Below are 24,856 nucleotides of genomic sequence, written 5' to 3'. Positions count from 1 at the left end.
GCTGACACACTACTCTTCATCAGATGACACACTACCCTTCATCAGCTGACACACTACTCTTCATCAGCTGACACGCTCCCATTCATCAGCTGACACGCTACCCTTCATCAAATGAAACACTACTCTTCATCAGCTGACACACTACCCTTCATCAGCTGACACGCCCCCTTCATCAGCTGACACGCTCCCCTTCATCAGCTGACACGCTACTCTTCATCAGCTGACACGCTACCCTTCATCAAATGAAACACTACCCTTCATCAGCTGACATGCTCCCCTTCATCAGCTGACACGCTCCCCTTCATCAGCTGACACGCTCCCCTTCATCAGCTGACACGCTACTCTTCATCAGCTGACACGCTACCCTTCATCAGCTGACACGCTCCCCTTCATCAGCTGACACGCTCCCCTTCATCAGCTGACACACTACTCTTCATCAGCTGACACGCTACCCTTCATCAGCTGACACACTACCCTTCATCAGCTGACACACCACTCTTCATCAGCTGACACACTACCCTTCATCAGCTGACACGCTCCCCTTCATCAGCTGACACGCTCCCCTTCATCAGCTGACACACTCCCCTTCATCAGCTGACACGCTACTCTTCATCAACTGACCCGCTCCCCTTCATCAGCTGATACGCTCCCCTTCATCAGCTGACACGCTCCCATTCATCAGCTGACACGCTCCCATTCATCAGCTGACACGCTACCCTCCATCAGCTGACACGCTCCCATTCATCAGCTGACACGCTACCCTCCATCAGCTGACACGCTACTCTTCATCAGCTGACACACTACTCTTCATCAGCTGACACACTACCCTTCATCAGCTGACACACTACTCTTCATCAGCTGACACACTACTCTTCATCAGCTGACACACTACCCTTCATCAGCTGACACACTACTCTTCATCAGCTGACACACTACTCTTCATCAGCTGACACACTACTCTTCATCAGCTGACACGCTCCCATTCATCAGCTGACACACTACCCTTCATCAGCTGACACACTACTCTTCATCAGCTGACACACTACCCTTCATCAGCTGACACACTACTCTTCATCAGCTGACACACTACTCTTCATCAGCTGACACACTACCCTTCATCAGCTGACACACTACTCTTCATCAGCTGACACGCTCCCATTCATCAGCTGACACACTACCCTTCATCAGCTGACACACTACTCTTCATCAGCTGACACACTACCCTTCATCAGCTGACACACTACTCTTCATCAGCTGACACGCTACTCTTCATCAGCTGACACACTACTCTTCATCAGCTGACACACTACCCTTCATCAGCTGACACACTACTCTTCATCAGCTGACACACTACCCTTCATCAGCTGACACGCTACTCTTCATCAGCTGACACACTACTCTTCATCAGCTGACACACTACCCTTCATCAGCTGACACACTACTCTTCATCAGCTGACACGCTCCCATTCATCAGCTGACACACTACTCTTCATCAGCTGACACACTACCCTTCATCAGCTGACACACTACTCTTCATCAGCTGACACGCTCCCCTTCATCAGCTGACACACTACCCTTCATCAGCTGACACACTACTCTTCATCAGCTGACACACTCCCCTTCATCAGCTGACACGCTCCCATTCATCAGCTGACACGCTACCCTCCATCAGCTGACACGCTACTCTTCATCAGCTGACACACTACTCTTCATCAGCTGACACACTACTCTTCATCAGCTGACACACTACTCTTCATCAGCTGACACGCTCCCATTCATCAGCTGACACACTACCCTTCATCAGCTGACACACTACCCTTCATCAGCTGACACACTACTCTTCATCAGCTGACACGCTACTCTTCATCAGCTGACACGCTACTCTTCATCAGATGACACACTACCCTTCATCAGCTGACACACTACTCTTCATCAGCTGACACGCTCCCATTCATCAGCTGACACGCTCCCCTTCATCAGCTGACACACTACTCTTCATCAGATGACACACTACCCTTCATCAGCTGACACACTACTCTTCATCAGCTGACACGCTCCCATTCATCAGCTGACACGCTACCCTTCATCAAATGAAACACTACTCTTCATCAGCTGACACACTACCCTTCATCAGCTGACACGCCCCCTTCATCAGCTGACACGCTCCCCTTCATCAGCTGACACGCTACTCTTCATCAGCTGACACGCTACCCTTCATCAAATGAAACACTACCCTTCATCAGCTGACATGCTCCCCTTCATCAGCTGACACGCTCCCCTTCATCAGCTGACACGCTCCCCTTCATCAGCTGACACGCTACTCTTCATCAGCTGACACGCTACCCTTCATCAGCTGACACGCTCCCCTTCATCAGCTGACACGCTCCCCTTCATCAGCTGACACACTACTCTTCATCAGCTGACACGCTACCCTTCATCAGCTGACACACTACCCTTCATCAGCTGACACACCACTCTTCATCAGCTGACACACTACCCTTCATCAGCTGACACGCTCCCCTTCATCAGCTGACACGCTCCCCTTCATCAGCTGACACACTCCCCTTCATCAGCTGACACGCTACTCTTCATCAACTGACCCGCTCCCCTTCATCAGCTGATACGCTCCCCTTCATCAGCTGACACACTCCCCTTCATCAGCTGACACGCTCCTCTTCATCAGATGACACACTACCCTTCATCAGCTGACACACTACCCTTCATCAGCTGACACGCTCCTCTTCATCAGATGACACACTACCCTTCATCAGCTGACACGCTACTCTTCATCAGCTGACACGCTCCCCTTCATCAGCTGACACACTACCCTTCATCAGCTGACACCCCCCATTCATCAGCTGACACACCCCCCTTCATCAGCTGACACCCCCCCCCCCCCTTCATCAGCTGACGCACCCCCTTCATCAGCTGACACACCTCCCTTCATCAGCTGACACACCCCCCTTCATCAGCTGACACACATACATCTCATCAGCTGACACACATACATCTCATCAGCTGACACACATACATCTCATCAGCTGAGAATAACATCATGCTGTGAACAGAGGTCACACCTCTCTTCTAAACCCCACACATCCAATCATTATCCATTCAATCATTCTATCACCCTTTCATTAGCAGGGGGCTCCTCGGATCAGAGGAGCCCCTGTCCTCATCCACCCCCAGGTGGACTAGCATGCACACTGACCCCAGCTGGGACCCCCTTGTAGGGGTAGATGAGGACAGGGGCTCCTCTGGGAGATTCATGGGGCTTGGATCTCCTCAATGTCTCTGTCTCTGTCTACTGAGCACAGAGGCCAGGCAGCCAGGCAGTAGGGTCCTTGCTTTCTGGGATCCTAGGGATGTCCATACCCAATTGATGTTGACATTTTAAATGGTTACGGTAAGGATTAGGTAGGGATTATTGTGAAGGTTAGGGTTAGGGTAGGGGTTAAGGTTAGGATTAGGGTAGGGGTTAAGGTAGGGTTAGGGTAGGGGTTAGGATTTAGGGTAGGGGTTAAGGTAGTGTTAGGGTAGGGATTAAGGTTAGGGTTAGGATTAGGGTAGGGGTTCAGTTTAGGGTTAGGGTAGGGGTTAAGGTAGTGTTAGGGTAGGGGTTAAGGTTAAGATTAGGTTTGGGGTTAAGGTTAGGGTTAGGATTAGGGTAGGGGTTAAGGTAGTGTTAGGGTAGGAGTTAAGGTTGGGATTAGGGTAGGGGTTAAGGTAGTGTTAGGGTAGGGGTTAGGGTTAGCATTAAGGTAGGGGTTAAGGTAGGGTTAGGGTTAGGGTAGGGGTTAAAGTTAGGGATAGGATTAGGGTAGGGTAAGGGTTAGGGTAAACTATCTACTGTATATGTCTACTGTATCTATCTACTGTATCAATCTACTATATCTATCTACTCTATTTGCTATAAATTATATACTGTATCTATCTACTGTATCTATCTACTGTATAAATCTACTGTATCTGTCTACTGTATCTATCTACTCTATTGACTATAAACTATCTACTGTATCTATCTACTGTATATATCTACTGTATCTATCTACTGTATCTATCTACTCTATTGACTATAAACTATCTCTATCTACTGTATCTATCTACTGTATCTACCTACTGTATCTGTCTACTGTATCTATCTACTGTATCTATCTACTTTAGTGACTATAAACGATCTACTGTATCTATCTACTGTATATATCTACTGTATCTATCTACTGTATATATCTACTGTATCTATCTACTGTATCTGTCTACTCTATTGACTATAAACTATCTACTGTATCTATCTACTGTATCTGTCTACTCTATTGACTATAAACTAACTACTGTATCTATCTACTGTATCTATCTACTGTATCTGTCTACTGTATCGATCTACTGTATCTATCTACTCTATTGACTATAAACTATCTACTGTATCTATCTACTGTATCTATACACTGTATCTATCTACTGTATCTGTCTACTGTATCTATCTACTGTATCTATCTACTTTAGTGACTATAAACAATCTACTGTATCTATCTACTGTATCTATCTACTGTATATATCTACTGTATCTATCTACTGTATCTGTCTACTCTATTGACTATAAACTATCTACTGTATCTATCTACTGTATCTGTCTACTCTATTGACTATAAACTAACTACTGTATCAATCTACTGTATATGTCTACTGTATCTATCTACTGTATCCATCTACTCTAGTGACTATAAACTATCTACTGTATCTATCTACTGTATATATCTACTGTATCTGTCTACTCTATTGACTATAAACTATCTACTGTATCTATCTACTGTATCTGTCTACTCTATTGACTATAAACTATCTACTGTATCTGTCTACTGTATCTATCTACTGTATCTATCTACTGTATACATCTACTGTATCTATCTACTGTATCTATCTACTCTATTGACTATAAACTATCTACTGTATCTATCTACTGTATCTGTCTACTGCTGTATCTATCTACTGTATCTATCTACTGTATCTATCTACTCTATTGACTATAAACTATCTACTGTATCTATCTACTGTATCTGTCTACTGTATCTATCTACTGTATCTATCTACTGTATCTATCTACTCTATTGACTATAAACTACCTACTGTATCTATCTACTGTATCTATCTACTGTATCTATCTACTGTGTCTGTCTACTGTATCTGTCTACTGTATTTATCTACTGTATCTATCTACTCTATTAACTATCTACTGTATCTGTCTACTGTATCTATCTACTGTATCTGTCTACTGTATCTATCTACTGTATCTATCTACTGTATCTGTCTACTGTATCTATCTGCTGTATTGACTATAAACTATCTACTGTATCTATCTACTGTATCTGTCTACTGTATCTATCTACTGTATCTATCTACTGTATCTATCTACTCTATTGACTATAAACTATCTACTGTATCTATCTACTGTATCTGTCTACTGTATCTATCTACTGTATCTATCTACTTTAGTGACTATAAACGATCTACTGTATCTATCTATTGTATATATCTACTGTATCTATCTACTGTATCTATCTACTCTATTGACTATAAACTATCTACTGTATATGTCTACTGTATCTATCTACTGTATCCATCTACTCTAGTGACTATAAACTATCTACTGTATCTATCTACTGTATCTATCTACTGTATCTGTCTACTGTATATGTCTACTCTATTGACTATAAACTATCTACTGTATCTATCTACTGTATATATCTACTGTATCTGTCTACTCTATTGACTATAAACTATCTACTGTATCTGTCTACTGTATCTATCTACTGTATATATCGACTTTATCTATCCACTCTATTGACTATAAACTATCTATTGTATATATCTACTGTATCTATCTACTGTATCTATCTATTCTATTGACTATAAACTATCTACTGTATCTATATACTGTATCTATCTACTCTATTGACTATAAACTAACTACTGTATTTATCTACTGTATCTGTCTACTGTATCTATCTACTGTATCTATCTACTGTATCTATCTACTCTATTGACTATAAACTATCTACTGTATCTATCTACTGTATCTATCTACTCTATTGACTATGAACTATCTACTGTATCTGTCTACTGTATCTATCTACTGTATCTATCTACTCTATTGACTATAAACTACCTACTGTATCTATCTACTGTATCTATCTACTGTGTCTGTCTACTGTATCTGTCTACTGTATCTATCTACTGTATCTATCTACTCTATTAACTATAAACTATCTACTGTATCTATCTACTGTATCTATCTACTGTATCTGTCTACTGTATCTATCTACTGTATCTATCTACTGTATCTGTCTACTGTATCTATCTGCTGTATTGACTATAAACTATCTACTGTATCTATCTACTGTATCTATCTACTGTATCTGTCTACTGTATCTATCTACTGTATCTATCTACTGTATCTGTCTACTGTATCTATCTACTATATTAACTATAAACTATCTACTGTATCTATCTACTGTATCTATCCACTCTATTGACTATAAACTATCTATTGTATATATCTACTGTATCTATCTACTGTATCTATCTATTCTATTGACTATAAACTATCTACTGTATCTATATACTGTATCTATCTACTCTATTGACTATAAACTATCTACTGTATCTATCTACTGTATCTGTCTACTGTATCTATCTACTGTATCTGTCTACTGTATCTATCTACTGTATCTATCTACTGTATCTATCTACTCTATTGACTATAAACTATCTACTGTATCTATCTACTGTATCTATCTACTCTATTGACTATAAACTACCTACTGTATATATCTACTGTATCTATCTACTGTATCTATCTACTGTGTCTGTCTACTGTATCTGTCTACTGTATTTATCTACTGTATCTATCTACTGTATCTATCTACTGTATCTGTCTACTGTATCTATCTACTGTATCTATCTACTGTATCTGTCTACTGTATCTATCTACTCTATTAACTATAAACTATCTACTGTATTTATCTACTGTATCTATCTACTGTATCTATCTACTGTATCTGTCTACTGTATCTATCTACTGTATCTGTCTACTGTATCTATCTACTGTATCTATCTACTGTATCTGTCTACTGTATCTATCTGCTGTATTGACTATAAACTATCTACTGTATCTATCTACTGTATCTGTCTACTGTATCTATCTACTGTATCTATCTACTGTATCTATCTACTCTATTGACTATAAACTATCTACTGTATCTATCTACTGTATCTGTCTACTGTATCTATCTACTGTATCTATCTACTTTAGTGACTATAAACGATCTACTGTATCTATCTATTGTATATATCTACTGTATCTATCTACTGTATCTATCTACTCTATTGACTATAAACTATCTACTGTATATGTCTACTGTATCTATCTACTGTATCCATCTACTCTAGTGACTATAAACTATCTACTGTATCTATCTACTGAATCTATCTACTGTATATATCGACTTTATCTATCCACTCTATTGACTATAAACTATCTATTGTATATATCTACTGTATCTATCTACTGTATCTATCTATTCTATTGACTATAAACTATCTACTGTATCTATATACTGTATCTATCTACTCTATTGACTATAAACTAACTACTGTATTTATCTACTGTATCTGTCTACTGTATCTATCTACTGTATCTATCTACTGTATCTATCTACTCTATTGACTATAAACTATCTACTGTATCTATCTACTGTATCTATCTACTCTATTGACTATGAACTATCTACTGTATCTGTCTACTGTATCTATCTACTGTATCTATCTACTCTATTGACTATAAACTACCTACTGTATCTATCTACTGTATCTATCTACTGTATCTATCTACTGTGTCTGTCTACTGTATCTGTCTACTGTATCTATCTACTGTATCTATCTACTCTATTAACTATAAACTATCTACTGTATCTGTCTACTGTATCTATCTACTGTATCTGTCTACTGTATCTATCTACTGTATCTATCTACTGTATCTGTCTACTGTATCTATCTGCTGTATTGACTATAAACTATCTACTGTATCTATCTACTGTATCTATCTACTGTATCTGTCTACTGTATCTATCTACTGTATCTATCTACTGTATCTGTCTACTGTATCTATCTACTGTATCTATCTACTGTATCTGTCTACTGTATCTATCTACTCTATTAACTATAAACTATCTACTGTATCTATCTACTGTATCTATCCACTCTATTGACTATAAACTATCTATTGTATATATCTACTGTATCTATCTACTGTATCTATCTACTCTATTGACTATAAACTATCTACTGTATCTATCTACTGTATCTATCTACTCTATTGACTATAAACTATCTACTGTATTTATCTACTGTATCTATCTACTGTATCTATCTACTGTATCTGTCTACTGTATCTATCTACTGTATCTGTCTACTGTATCTATCTACTGTATCTATCTACTGTATCTGTCTACTGTATCTATCTGCTGTATTGACTATAAACTATCTACTGTATCTATCTACTGTATCTGTCTACTGTATCTATCTACTGTATCTATCTACTGTATCTATCTACTCTATTGACTATAAACTATCTACTGTATCTATCTACTGTATCTGTCTACTGTATCTATCTACTGTATCTATCTACTTTAGTGACTATAAACGATCTACTGTATCTATCTATTGTATATATCTACTGTATCTATCTACTGTATCTATCTACTCTATTGACTATAAACTATCTACTGTATATGTCTACTGTATCTATCTACTGTATCCATCTACTCTAGTGACTATAAACTATCTACTGTATCTATCTACTGAATCTATCTACTGTATATATCGACTTTATCTATCCACTCTATTGACTATAAACTATCTATTGTATATATCTACTGTATCTATCTACTGTATCTATCTATTCTATTGACTATAAACTATCTACTGTATCTATATACTGTATCTATCTACTCTATTGACTATAAACTAACTACTGTATTTATCTACTGTATCTGTCTACTGTATCTATCTACTGTATCTATCTACTGTATCTATCTACTCTATTGACTATAAACTATCTACTGTATCTATCTACTGTATCTATCTACTCTATTGACTATGAACTATCTACTGTATCTGTCTACTGTATCTATCTACTGTATCTATCTACTCTATTGACTATAAACTACCTACTGTATCTATCTACTGTATCTATCTACTGTATCTATCTACTGTGTCTGTCTACTGTATCTGTCTACTGTATCTATCTACTGTATCTATCTACTCTATTAACTATAAACTATCTACTGTATCTGTCTACTGTATCTATCTACTGTATCTGTCTACTGTATCTATCTACTGTATCTATCTACTGTATCTGTCTACTGTATCTATCTGCTGTATTGACTATAAACTATCTACTGTATCTATCTACTGTATCTATCTACTGTATCTGTCTACTGTATCTATCTACTGTATCTATCTACTGTATCTGTCTACTGTATCTATCTACTGTATCTATCTACTGTATCTGTCTACTGTATCTATCTACTCTATTAACTATAAACTATCTACTGTATCTATCTACTGTATCTATCCACTCTATTGACTATAAACTATCTATTGTATATATCTACTGTATCTATCTACTGTATCTATCTATTCTATTGACTATAAACTATCTACTGTATCTATATACTGTATCTATCTACTCTATTGACTATAAACTAACTACTGTATTTATCTACTGTATCTGTCTACTGTATCTATCTACTGTATCTATCTACTGTATCTATCTACTCTATTGACTATAAACTATCTACTGTATATATCTACTGTATCTGTCTACTGTATCTATCTACTGTATCTATCTACTGTATCTATCTACTGTATCTGTCTACTGTATCTATCTACTGTATCTATCTACTGTATCTGTCTACTGTATCTATCTACTCTATTAACTATAAACGATCTACTGTATCTATCTACTGTATCTGTCTACTGTATCTATCTACTGTATCTATATACTGTATCTATCTACTCTATTGACTATAAACTATCTACTGTATATATCTACTGTATCTGTCTACTGTATCTATCTACTGTATCTATCTACTGTATCTATCTACTCTATTGACTATGAACTATCTACTGTATCTGTCTACTGTATCTATCTACTGTATCTATCTACTCTATTGACTATAAACTACCTACTGTATCTATCTACTGTATCTATCTACTGTGTCTGTCTACTGTATCTGTCTACTGTATCTATCTACTGTATCTATCTACTCTATTAACTATAAACTATCTACTGTATCTGTCTACTGTATCTATCTACTGTATCTATCTACTGTATCTGTTTACTGTATCTATCTGCTGTATTGACTATAAACTATCTACTGTATCTATCTACTGTATCTATCTACTGTATCTGTCTACTGTATCTATCTACTGTATCTATCTACTGTATCTGTCTACTGTATCTATCTACTCTATTAACTATAAACTATCTACTGTATCTATCTACTGTATCTATCTACTGTATCTATCTACTCTATTAACTATAAACTATCTACTGTCTGTCTGTCTACTGTATTTATCTACTGTATCTGTCTACTGTATCTATCTACTGTATCTATCTGCTGTATTGACTATAAACTATCTACTGTATCTATCTACTGTATCTATCTGCTGTATTGACTATAAACTATCTACTGTATCTATCTACTGTATCTGTCTACTGTATCTATCTACTGTATCTATCTACTGTATCTGTCTACTGTATCTATCTACTCTATTAACTATAAACTATCTACTGTATCTATCTACTGTATATATCTGCTGTATTGACTATAAACTATCTACTGTATCTATCTACTGTATCTATCTACTGTATCTGTCTACTGTATCTATCTACTGTATCTATCTACTGTATCTGTCTACTGTATCTATCTACTCTATTAACTATAAACTATCTACTGTATCTATCTACTGTATCTATCTACTGTATCTATCTACTCTATTAACTATAAACTATCTACTGTATCGTCTACTGTATTTATCTACTGTATCTGTCTACTGTATCTATCTACTGTATATATCTACTGTATCTGTCTACTGTATCTATCTGCTGTATTGACTATAAACTATCTACTGTATCTATCTACTGTATCTATCTGCTGTATTGACTATAAACTATCTACTGTATCTATCTACTCTTCTGACTATAAACTATGCTGTATCTCCGAGGGTGTGAAACCCACACACATACGGATCAACCTCCGTCCTGGTCAGAGGAAGTGCAAGTGGCAGAATCCCCAAAATGGCGTCACTGTCCCTCATCTTCTCTCCTTCAGATGCTAGCTGCTGTGTTTGTCCCAGCGGTCCTGTGCTGTGTTACGTTACCACATGGCTAAATGCATAATTCAGACTAATTAATTTGCATATCAGACAGAGCGCTCATTTGGAATGCAAATACCTGCGCGCCCTGGTTAACCGCAGAAACGTGAAAGGCAGCGATAAGCAGCCTGACATGACTTTCTATTCAGCCATTTCAGGCAGACAGGAGAAAGAAGAAAACGTGGGGGAAGAGAATGAAATGAAAAATACACACCCGGCGCGGCATGTTGAAAGAGCCAGAGCAGGATTAGAGAGAGGGAGAAGACAGGAGAGTCACGGTACACACACACACACACACACACACACACACACACACACACACACACACACACACACACACACACCTTTGTGCACAGAAATGGACACAGAGAAAAGAGGGGAGAAAAAAAAATGAAGAATGAACGAGGAGGGAGAGGAGAAATGATTGAAAGAAGAAATTAATTTCTAGGAATAATTCATGCTAACACAAAGAGAGCAGCCCTCCACCCATTGAGGAATCAAGAGTTATCACACAGGCCAGGCAGAGGTGAAAAGAAGACACTGTAGTTAGTCAGTCCTTCTACCCTCGCCCCTAATTCCACACACACACAGATAAATACAGAAAATGATAGCGGTGCATCCAAGACAAAGTTTGATACAACAAAGGGACGTCGAAGCCTAAAATAAAGGCGTGATCAGCAGGTGCACCATCCAGAAACAGCACTACCTCTGGAACAATGGAGCACACACCCCAACCATAGATGAGTAGAGGGGGAGGGAGAGAAAGAGGGAGAGAGGGAAAGAAAAGGAGAACGCCTTGTCTTTCTCTGTAGCCCCTTAGCCCCAGCCTCAGAGGTCATTTTCTGCAGTGCTGTGCCTCACACAGAGCGCTCCCCAATCACTCCCCACGTGAACAATACAATCAAGCCAGCCAGCGGAGCATACACGGTCAATACCAGGACATTAAATTAACCAGACTCTTCCCAATCCTCCAGCTCTTCGGGCCAATACTAAATGGAGAATGGAACAGGCAGTGGCTGAATCCGCTCCCCCCCCCCCCCCCGTTACAAATGGCTGTGAATGACAATACTTTGTCACGAGGCAGATTAGCAGAAAGAAAACACATCTATTCTATGTGGACTTGTTCCTTCCTGACTGAGTGATTGTCAGAAAGGGGATGGGAGACATTCACAATGCTCTGTAATGATTGCCTCATTTCAAAATGGGAAACACTGAAAACATTTCTAATGCTTTCAACATTGACTGTCAGGATAAGAGTCTATGGTATCTAGTAGATGGATAGAGAAGGAGAAAATGGAATCATCTTCCTCGTACGAGACAGTCAGGTCATTCAAACAGAGGTAATATCCTCATGTCATGCCTGTGTGTATTATTCATTATGTTTCTGCATGCAGTGTCCATGCAGTGTCTATGAAGTGTCTATGTAGTGTCTATGCAGTGTCTATGCAGTGTCTATGTAGTGTCTGTGCAGTGTCTGTGCAGTGTCTATGTAGTGTCTATGCAGTGTCTATGCAGTGTCTATGCAGTGTCTATGTAGTGTCTATGCAGGGTCTATGTAGTGTCTATGCAGTGTCTATGCAGTGTCTATGTAGTGTCTATGCAGTGTCTGTGCAGTGTCTATGTAGTCCCTATGTAGTGTCTTTGTGCATGTGTGCGTATGTAGTGTATGTGTGTGCGCATGCGTATGCGTATGAGTGTGTTCTGCGTGCCTGGCTTTGTTCATGTGTGTGTGCTCTGTGCTGCTGGCACGGAGTGTGGCTTCACTGGAGAGGAAGATGGCATGGCTCCCTCCCTGGCAGAGCAGACCCTCTGTCCATAATGATGTTTAGGGAAATGTGGGCGCGCGTGCCAAAAATCTGTTACATACCATTTGTTCAGGTCTCCTGTGGGTACCATCAGAAAGCAAATGAAAATGGGAAAGTCTGCTTGTGAGTGGAGAGCAAAAGAACAGGAGGAAGGAAATAAGATGGGCTGCTTCACTCCTTTACTAAACTAAAGGCAAAGGATGGGAAGTGTGAAGAACAGACTGTAAGAGGACATAAGGACGGACAGTGAGTGACACCAGTGAGGTAGCATGACTGTTCACACCCTGATGAGATGATGAGATGGGGACTGACCATCACAGCTTCACCGCCATCATAGAAGTGGAGAGATGGATGTGTGTGTGTGTGTGTGTGTGTGTGTGTGTGTGTGTGTGTGTGTGTGTGTGTGTGTGTGTGTGTGTGTGTGCGTGCGTGCGTGCGTGCGTGCGTGCGTGCGCGCCTGCGTGCGTGAGAGGATTTTGAGGCTATATATCATAATGCCCGTTGAGAAAACCAGGTTTCCAATGGGATATTGTGTATTATAAACTTTGTGGGTAGAGCCTTGTCAGCTGATTGGCTGACAGCCGTGGTATATCAGACTGTATAACACGGGTATGACAAAACATTTATTTATTTTTACTGCTGTAATTACATTGGTAACCAGTTTATAATAGCAATAAGGCACCTCTGGGGTTTGTGGTATATGGCCAATATACCACGGCTAAGGGCTGTATCCAGGCTCTCTGCCATGCGTCATACATAAGAACAGCCCTTAGCCGTGGTATATTTGCCATATACCACATCCCCTCGGGCCTTATTGCTTAATTATAAATACCTGTGTTATTATACAACCAACAATTCAAGACTCTCGATGAACAACAGAGGGACAGAGGTTGAGAGAAAGATGGAACACATTGGAAAAGAGGCTGATCTAGAGTCTGTAAGTCAACAGGAAGGATCAAAACGACAGATTCATCTTCCCAAGGTGGACAGACAAGGTTCCAATACGAGAGAGTGTGACCCAACGTTTTCCCCTGACACCCACAGCAACACCCTTATTTACTCAACCTCTGTCCTCTTAACATTCCAAGACATTATGTCTGAAGGACAGAGAGAGAGGGAGTGAGCAACAGAGAGAGGAGTTTAAAGGTGAGGAGAGGAGAGGAAGAAAGCTGAGTTCGCTACTAAAGCAATTCGAAGACAGATTTGGCCGGCAGATGGTGTTTGTTAAACCAACTGGTGTGGTGCATTAGGATGTCGGGAGCAGCATGCTACCCTGCTCCATCTAAAATAGCCACAGATGGAGGGGTACAGGGGAGGAAGGGGGAGGTCGAGGGGGGAGTGCCGGGGCCCGGCAAGCTGGTCAGGAAATAACGAGAGCAGCTAGCGAACGGAGGGGGAACAGATAATTAGCCCGACCATGGCCTCCAGTCACTCACTCATTCCACCGAGAGAGGAGAGGAAAAAGGGGGAGAGGAGAAGAGAGGGGGAGAGGGGGAAGGTGTGATCTCTCAGGGTGTGCAGGTGAGAGGCTGTCACAGCTGGAGAGCACCCCCCACCCCCATCAACAGGGGGGAGACTCACATTCACCACAGATACACTCTCTCTCTCTCTCTGCCAGAGCAGGAGATCAGCCAGTAACATTGTGCCACAGTAAAGTATGCTACTTACCCTGCGCAATCTCCCCACAGTGTCCTCCTATAATATCATTCTATATTTCATAGCAGTCCTCTTTCCCCTCACCCTCCTAAGTTTGCCATATCCCTATATATCCTCTCTCTCTAATAGTCCACTAACTGTCTCCTCTCCCTCTAATAGTCCACTAACTGTCTCCTCTCCCTCTAATAGTCCACTAACAGTCTCCTCCCTCTCTAATAGTCGACTAACTGTCTCCTCTCTCTCTAACAGTCCACTAACTGCCTCCTCTCCCTCTAACAGTCCACTAACTGTCTCCCCTCTCTCTAACAGTCCACTAACTGTCTCCTCTCTCTCTAACAGTCCACTAACTGTCTCCTCTCTCTCTCTAACAGTCCACTGTCACCTCTCTCTCTAACAGTCCACTAACTGTCTCCTCTCTCTCTAACAGTCCACTGTCACCTCTCTCTCTAACAGTCCACTAACTGTCTCATCTCTCTCTCTAACAGTCCCCTAACTGTCTCCTCTCTCTCTAACAGTCCACTAACTGTCTCCTCTCTCTCTCTAACAGTCCACTAACTGTCTCCTCTCTCTTTAACAGTCCACTAACTGTCTCATCTCTCTCTCTAACAGTCCACTAACTGTCTCATCTCTCTCTCTAACAGTCCACTAACTGTCTCCTCTCTCTCTAACAGTCCACTGTCACCTCTCTCTCCAACAGTCCACTAACTGTCTCCTCTCTCTCTCTAACAGTCCACTAACTGTCTCCTCTCTCTCTAACAGTCCACTAACTGTCTCCTCTCTCTCTAACAGTCCACTAACTGTCTCCTCTCTCTCTCACAGTCCACTAACTGTCTCCTCTCTCTCTAACAGTCCACTAACTCCCTCCTCTCTCTCGCTCATCCTGTCCTTACTGTGATTCAGTAGGGCCTTACATCTTGACTGCTGTCCACAGAAAGCATTAAATCAACCCCACCATGACCTGATGGCTCTGTGTATGACACAGTGACACTGTCTGGCCCTCGCCACTAAAACTGCGGTGACACCATGCTGTCACCTTAAGTCGAGGACACTGCTGGCTGCCACGGTTTCTCCCTGAATCAGGTCTGCTGTCAGGCCTGTCATATCACCTTGACACGAGTCTGTCTGTGGATCTGCACTAACCTCAATAGTAACCCTGTTGAAAGGCTTATTGTGCACAGCAAACACATGCATGCACACAGTTGCTCCTACACCATATCAACTACTGAACAGCATATCTATATCACTATGTACACATCAATATCTAGCCATAACAATCTCATAGCCTAACACAAGAGACACTGGACATTGATAATACGGATACTGATAACATGGATCCTGGCAAATAGCAGGCCTCTAAATGATGCGAGAGTAGAGTCATCCTAACAATTTGATGGAGAAGGAGAAGACCAGGAGACAAACGCCGGAGATTGACTCTCCACCAATTAAGCCGACTGTCAGTGTGGGTGAGAAATCAGCCTGTCTGTAATTAGCTAGCTAGCTTCCCCTGGTCTGCCTGCCTACTGCTATACACCAGCTCATGAGAACAGATCTCAGTAGGTAGGCAGACCGGGGGAAGTTAGCTAGCTAATTACAGACAGGCTGATTTCTCACCCACACTGACAGTCGGCTTAATTGGTGGAGAGTCAATCTCCGGCGTTTGCCTCCTGGCTGGTCGGTCGTCTCAGCAGAGAAGGGAGGTAAGCAGCAGAACACATGGTTTACAGCATCTGAGGTAGAAAGCTGTCTATTGTTGGTCTGTAATTGACACACTAATAGATGGGAACATGTCATACCAGTTTCTATCTTGACTCTTGAGAGGAGGATGAAGTCAAGTTTAAATGTCTCTGAGATGAGGAGAAGGGAGACGGAGAGAGAGGATCTGCTGTCTGTGTGTCAGTCAGGTGCCATGCTGTGAATGGGGAATGGGGAATGGTGAATGGGGAATGGTGAATAGGGAATGGTGAATGGTGAATGGGGAATGGGGAATGGGGAATGGTGAATGGTGAATGGGGAATGGTGAATGGGGAATGGTGAATAGGGAATGGTGAATGGGGAATGGTGAATGGGGAATGGTGAATGGTGAATGGGGAATGGTGAATGGTGAATGGGGAATGATGAATGGTGAATGGGGAATGGTGAATGGTGAATGGTGAATGGGGAATGGTGAATGGTGAATGGTGAATGGGGAATGGGGAATGGTGAATGGTGAATGGGGAATGGTGAATGGGGAATGGGACACAATTCCCCCTGGAGATCAAAAACATGCATATTACATCTGAAATGTTCACTTTCCCTCGCAGAGATTTTTTTAAATAAAAAATGTGTAGCAATACAGTACTGTGGCTCATCTCATGTAGCCCATACACAGGACACTGTTACAGTAGCTCAGCATATGGCTTCAGCCCAGGCCAACTGATTCCAAACAGATAGTAACCCCACAACCCCTTGCCTAGAACTTTGTCCAGCTTGTCTTTGACTTCCTACACCATCATTTACTGAAACAAACTGAGATGGCAACGGCAGTTGACTTGTTATTGACAGCCATCCATCTGTTGCGGGGGTATGGGTCACTTCTGTTGGGCTACTTCCTAGTGGTCCTTTAGTGACTGGTCCTAGCAGGGGAAGGTCAGTGGAGAGGGAGACCCCACTGAATGAAGTGCCCTAGTGTCCATGTGCAAATTCCTCCCTCTCTCACTCTGGATCCCCCTCTCCACCCCCCCCCCCCCCCCTCCTCTCCGTGCAGCCTGGCCCTCTCGCTGCGTGGGATGATGCGGCACCTCAGACGGCAACGCTCCGACGCAATAAATATTAATAACCCTAAATCCCCAAAGTGGAGCGAGAGAAGGAGAAAGAACCACCACCACCCCAAAGTGGAGCGAGAGAGGGAGAAAGAACCACCACCATCACCACAACCACCACCCCAAAGGGGAGCGAGAGAGGGAGAAAGAACCACCACCACCCCAAAGTGGGGCGAGAGAGGGAGAAAGAACCACCACCATCACCACAACCACCACCCCAAAGGGGAGCGAGAGAGGGAGAAATAACCACCACCATCACCACAACCACCACCCCAAAGTGGAGCGAGAGAGGGAGAAAGAACCACCACCACCCCAAAGTGGGGCGAGAGAGGGAGAAAGAACCACCACCACCCCAAAGTGGAGCGAGAGAGGGAGAAAGAACCACCACCATCACCACAACCACCACCCCAAAGGGGAGCGAGAGAGGGAGAAAGAACCACCACCACCCCAAAGTGGGGCGAGAGAGGGAGAAAGAACCACCACCATCACCACAACCACCACCCCAAAGGGGAGCGAGAGAGGGAGAAAGAACCACCACCATCACCACAACCACCACCCCAAAGGGGAGCGAGAGAGGGAGAAAGAACCACCACCACCCCAAAGTGGAGCGAGAGAGGGAGAAAGAACCAACACCACCCTAAAGTGGAGCGAGAGAGGGAGAAAGAACCACCACCACCCCAAAGTGGAGCGAGAGAGGGAGAAAGAACCACCACCACCGCTCCCTCCCCGTCTCCCTCCACCTCCCTGTACCCCAGGAAACAAAGAGCAACCAACCGCCGCCATATTGCCCTTTCGCTTCCCATTGGCCTCGCGCCTGTCCAACCACTGTGCCCTCGCTCCCTTAACCCGCTTCCACTTGAACCCTCTCCTCTCCCCCTCCCTCCATTTCCCCCTCTCTCTATCTCTCTCCGTCCCTCCCCTGACTCCCCCCATTAAGGACCCAGTCGCCAGTCAGAGCGTGCTTTATTAACCCCTTCCCTGACATCCATTTCATTACGTCGGGGGTCAACAGCTGATTAAAATACAGCCGAGGCGCCTCTCTACAGATGACCTACGACCCCAGCCAAACCCCGCTTAATTTGGTCTGGCTGGGCCAATCAGAGGGCTTGAGGGATGGGACTGGGCTAGGAGGGGTGGGGGCCCTCCTCTGTTTCCATGGCAACAGGGCCCTGCTGCTGGGTTTGCAGTGCGGAGCAGAAGTCTCAGCAGGGGGGAGGAGGATGGAGGAGGAGGGAGAGAGAAAGAGAGAGCAGACAATGGAGGAGGAAGACAGGATGGGAAGAGGACAAAGAGGCAGCAAGGCCAGCAGAGGGAGTGTGTGAGCGCGTTTGTATTGTCTGTGAGTCTAGTCTGTGTGTGTATGTGAGTGTGTGTGTATGCAGCACACTTTGTCAGAGTAGTCATTGTGTAAGTGGAGGCTGTCGCTTTGTGCCCAGAAACACAGCCAACAATAGCAAACGCTAGAGTAAAATAAACAGGTTGCATTGTCTCAGACACGTGACTGGGGGGACATTAGTGGCAAATGGCCTCCTTTCAGCCGAGACGAGACACAACGAGACGAGCTCCGCTCACAGATGATATGATTGTCATGGTAGATGAGACATGAACCGGAGAATAAATTAGACCCCACTCCACAACCAATCGACGCAAATGTCAAACTTCACAGTTGGAGAAAACACACGAACCCAGTAAATGTGTGTTTCAAAACACCGCCACTGTTTTCAGCAAACAGCAGAGAAGCTAACAATGCAATATAACATGTAGCAGGTGATAATGTTCTGTTAAAAGGGGAAATAAAATGATGATTTCCCTTTTTATATGTCTGGAACACCTCCAAATCTTCCTGTTCTTCAGGACCGACAGACAGACCGACAGACCGACAGACAGACAGACAGACAGACAGACAGACAGACAGACAGACAGACAATCAGACAGTAGATAGATAGATAGATAGATAGATAGATAGATAGATAGATAGATAGATATATAGATAGATAGATAGATAGATAGATAGATAGATAGATAGATAGATAGATAGATAGATAGATAGATAGATAGATAGATAGATAGATAGATAATTTGGTATAAAGCAGACCTAACTCACTATTTTAATTAATCAAAACAGGAACATTTTACATTTGGCTAGAAATTCAAAAGGACATTATCTTAACAGAGAAAAATGTCCTCCTGTGTGCTACTTACAGTATATCCCTCCACTAGAATCCCCATACTTTAATGAAGACAGCTTCTCCATCCTGGAGGGGGAAATCAATCATTTCCAGGCCCAGGGACATGTACTAGTATGTAGCGACCTAAATGCCAGAACCGGACAAGAACCTGACACCCTCAGCACACAGGGGGACAAACACCTGCCTGCAGGTGACAGCATTCCCTCCCCCATATGCCCCCTAGGCACAACTATGACAACATAACCAACAAAAACGGATCACAACTCCTGCAGCTCTGTCGCACGCTGGGTATGTACATAGTCAATGGTAGGCTTCGAGGGGACTCCTATGGTAGGTACACCTATAGCTCATCTCTTGGCAGTAGCACTGTAGACTACTTTATCACTGTCCTCAACCCAGAGTGTCTCAGAGTGTTCACAGTCAGCCCACTGACACCCTTATCAGATCACAGCAAAATCACAGTCTACTTGAACAGAGCAATACTCAATCATGAGGCATCAAAGCCAAAGGAACTGAGTAACATTAAGAAATGCTATAGATGGAAGGAATGCAGTTTGGAAACCTACCAAAAAACAATTAGGCAACAACAAATTCAATCCCTTTTAAACAATTTCCTGGGTAAAACGTTCCACTGTAATAGTGAAGGTGTAAACTTGGCAGTAGAAAATCTTAACAGTATATTTGACCTCTCAGCTTCCCTATCAAATCTAAAAATCTCAAATAGAAAACCGAAGAAAATGAACAACAATGACAAATGGTTTGATGAAGAATGCAAATATACAGACAACAAATTCCAATTGGCTACACGTTAAAAACATTTTTGACCCCCTTTTCTCCCCAATTTCGTGGTATTCAATTGATTGTAGTTACTATCTTGTCTCATCGCTACAACTCCCGTACGGGCTCAGGAGAGACAAAGATCGAAAGCCATGCGTCCTCCGAAACACAACCCAACCAAGCCGCACTGCTTCTTAACACAGCACGCATCCAACCCAGAAGCCAGCCGCACCAAGGTGTCGGAGGAAACACCGTGCACCTGGCGACCTAGTTAGTGTGCACTGCACCCGGCCCGCCACAGGAGTCGCAAGTGCGCAATGAGACAAGGATATCCCTACCGGCCAAACCCTCCCTAACCCGGACGACGCTAGGCCGTGCGTTGCCCCACGAACTTCCCGGTCACGGCCGGCTGCAACAGAGCCTGGGCGCGAACCCAGAGTCTCTGATGGCACAGCTAGCACTGCGATGCAGCGCCACCCGGGAGGACTATAGTAAAACTCTAACATCATCCTTGGCTCTGGTGTCTTCCCCAATATTTGGAACCAAGGACTGATCACCCCAATCCACAAAAGTGGAGACAAATTTGACCCCAATAACTACCGTGGGATATGCGTCAACAGTAACCTTGGGGAAATCCTCTGCATTATCATTAACAGCAGACTCGTACATTTCCTCCATTAAAACAAGGTACTGAGCAAATGTCAAATTGGCTTTTTACCAAATTACCGTACAACAGACCATATATTCACCCTGCACACCCCAATTGACAACCAAACAAACCAAAACAAAGGCAAAGACTTCTCATGCTTTGTTGATTTAAAAAAAGCCTTCGACTCAATTTGGCATGAGGGTCTGGTATACAAATTGATGGAAAGTGGTGTTGGGGGTAAAACATACGACATTATAAAATCCATGTACACAAACAACAAGTGTGCGGTTAAAATTGGCAAAAAACACACACATTTCATCCCACAGGGCCGTGGGGTGAGACAGGGATGCAGCTTAAGCCCCACCCTCTTCAACATATATATCAACGAATTGGCGGGGCACTAGAAAAGTCCGCAGCACCCGGCCTCACCCTACTAGAATCTGAAGTCAAATGTCTACTGTTTGCTGATGATCTGGTGCTTCTGTCACCAACCAAGGAGGGCCTACAGCAGCACCTAGATATTCTGCACAGATTCTGCCAGACCTGGGCCCTGACAGTAAATCTCAGTAAGACCAAAATAATGGTGTTCCAAAAAAGATCCAGTCGCCAGGACCACAAATATAAATTCCATCTAGACACCATTGCCCTAGAGCACACAAAAAACTATACATTCCTTGGCCTAATCAGCGCCACAGGTAACTTCCACAAAGCTGTGAATGATCTGAGAGACAAGACAAGAAGGGCATTCTATGCCATCAAAAGGAACATAAAATTCAACATACCAATTAGGACCTGGCTAAAAATACTTTAATCGGTCATTGAGTCCATTGCCCTTTATGGTTGTGAGGTCTGGGGTCCGCTCACAAAATGGGACAAACAAAATGGGACAAGACTTCACAAAATGGGACAAACACCAAATTGAGACTCTGCATGCAGAATTCTGCAAAAATATCCTCAGTGTACAACGTAGAACACCAAATAATGCATGCAGAGCAGAATTAGGCCGATACCCACTAATTATCAAAATCCAGAAAAGAGCCGTTAAATTCTACAACCACCTAAAAGGAAGTGATTCCCAAACCTTCCATAACAAAGCCATCACCTACAGAGAGATGAACCTAGAGAAGAGTCCCTCCCCTAAGCAAGCTGGTCCTGGGGCTCTGTTCACAAACACAAACAGACCCCACAGAGCCCCAGGACAGCAGCACAAGTAGACTCAACCAAATCATGAGAAAACAAAAAGATAATTACTTGACACATTGGAAAGAATTAACAAAAAAACAGAGCAAACTAGAATGCTATTTGGCCCTAAACAGAGAGTACACAGTGGCAGAATACCTGACCACTGTGACTGACCCAAACTTGAGGAAAGCTTTGACTATGTACAGACTCAGTGAGCATAGCCTTGCTATTGAGAAAGGCCGCCATGGGGGAAAAATGGCTCTCAATAGAAGACAGGCTATGTGCACACTGCCCACAAAATGAGGTGGAAACTGAGCTGCACTTCCTAACCTCCTGCCCAATGTATGACCATATTAGAGAGACATATTTCTCTCAGATTACACAGATCCGCAAAGAATTCAAAAACAAATTCAATTTTGATAAACTCCCATATCTTACTGGGTGAAATTCCACAGTGTGCCATCAGTGAAGAACAAACACCATTGTAAATACAACCCATATTTATGCTTATTTATTTCCCCTTGTGTACTTTAACCATTTGTACATTGTTACAACACTGTATATATATATATATATATATATATATATATAATATATAACATTTCTAATGTCTTTATTGTTTTGAAACTTCTGTATGTTAAATGTTTACTGTTAATTTTTATTGATTATTTCACTTTTATATATTATCTACCTCACTTGCTTTGGCAATGTTAACACATGTTTCCCATGCCAATAAAGGCCCTTGAATTGAATAGATAGATAGATATAGATAGATAGATAGATAGATAGATAGATAGATAGATAGATAGATAGATAGTCTTTTTTTAGGAACACAGTCGGGGCCTCAACTTACTATGAATAGTAACAATAGTATAATACACCAGGTAGTGGTAGCAGTTGTGTGGTAAAGGAGACACTGACAGCAGCCAATAGAAGGCCTCTCCTGCAGTGGCTGCTGGGCAGTGGAACCTGGCTGCATGTGTAAATGGGGCTCATTTGGGTGAGAGACTGGGCCTCTATGGGAGGGGTAGAGGAACGGGCAATGGGATGGAGGGACATGGGGGAAGGGGGAGAGAGGGAGGAGAGGGTGTCCCCTGATCGGCTGTGTTATTAGGCTGCCATTAGGAGAGGAGGGGCTGCAGGATCTCAGCTCCATAAAGGAACAAATCCATCCCATATGCTGCACTTCCTCCTCCACCTCCACTTCCTCCTCCACGTCCTCCTCTTCCCTGGGAGTGTGCTCCCTATTGCACCGGCTTTCCCAGACAACTCAACTCCGGCCTGACAACAGCTAGCCAGCTCTACACCCTGGGAAGCAGCATGGGGCTCTGTTAGCCTGATGAATAGTCAGGTACTGTAGAAAAGGAGGGAATGGAGTGATGGGGTAGACAAACTGAGAGAAAATGTGTGTGTTGGCAGCAACTAAACATTCTATTCTAAACATTCTATTCTATTCTAAACTAAACATTCTATTCTAAACATTCTATTCTATTCTATTCTAAACTAAACATTCTATTCTAAACATTCTATTCTATTCTATTCTAAACTAAACATTCTATTCTAAACATTCTATTCTATTCTATTCTAAACTAAACATTCTATTCTAAACATTCTATTCTAAACTAAACATTCTATTCTAAACATTCTATTCTATTCTATTCTAAACTAAACATTCTATTCTATTCTATTCTAAACTAAACATTCTATTCTATTCTAAACTAAACATTCTATTCTATTCTATTCTAAACTAAACATTCTATTGAAGAAACATATAAAGCGTTGAAAATTGAACTACTTAACGTTCATACCTTTCATAACTAACCAGAAACCAGATGTAGTGTTTAGTTCCAAGCTTATTTCAGTCACGTCCATGTTTCAACTCAACTGTGTCTGCTCTGTGCCTCCCGAGTGGCGCAGTGGTCTAAGGCACTGCATCGCAGTGCTAGCTGTGCCACTAGAGATTCTAGATTCGAGTCCAGGCTCTGTCACAGCCTGCCGCGACCGGGAGACCCATGGGACGGCGCACAATTGGCCCAGCATCGTCCGGGTTATGGGAGGGCTTGGCCGGCAGGGATGTCCTTGTCCCATCGCGCACTAGCGACTCCTGTGGCGGGCCGGGCGCATTGCACACTGACACGGTCGCCAGGTTTACGGTGTTTCCTCTGACACATCGGTGCGGCTAGCTTCCGGGTTAAATGGGCATTGTGTCACTTGGTTGGGTTGTGTTTCGGGGGACGCACGGCTCTCGACCTTCGCCTCTCAAGACTGTAACTACCAATTGGATACCACGAAATTACGGAGAAAATGGGTTTTTAAAAAAAGAAAAACTGTCTGCTCTGCTCTGTTCTGCAGATGAAGAGGTGG

At 42.5% G+C, this 24,856-nt stretch overlaps 1 protein-coding gene across 7 annotated transcripts in view; it reads right to left on the bottom strand.

The window, feature by feature from the left end:
• The window catches only part of msra (methionine sulfoxide reductase A), a 103,125-nt gene that overhangs the window by 8,989 nt on the left and 69,280 nt on the right, over positions 1-24,856 (bottom strand). The window contains exon 7 of one of the 7 annotated variants that reach the window (XM_036975437.1): positions 23,276-23,846. Coding sequence (XP_036831332.1) covers positions 23,784-23,846 — 63 coding nt within the window. The 3' untranslated portion in view covers positions 23,276-23,783. 7 annotated transcript variants of the gene reach the window in all.

Source organism: Oncorhynchus mykiss, chromosome 4, assembly GCF_013265735.2.
Source record: "Oncorhynchus mykiss isolate Arlee chromosome 4, USDA_OmykA_1.1, whole genome shotgun sequence".
In the NCBI taxonomy this organism is placed as follows: Eukaryota; Metazoa; Chordata; class Actinopteri; order Salmoniformes; family Salmonidae; genus Oncorhynchus; species Oncorhynchus mykiss.
This window is presented reverse-complemented; position numbering and strand designations above follow the sequence as displayed.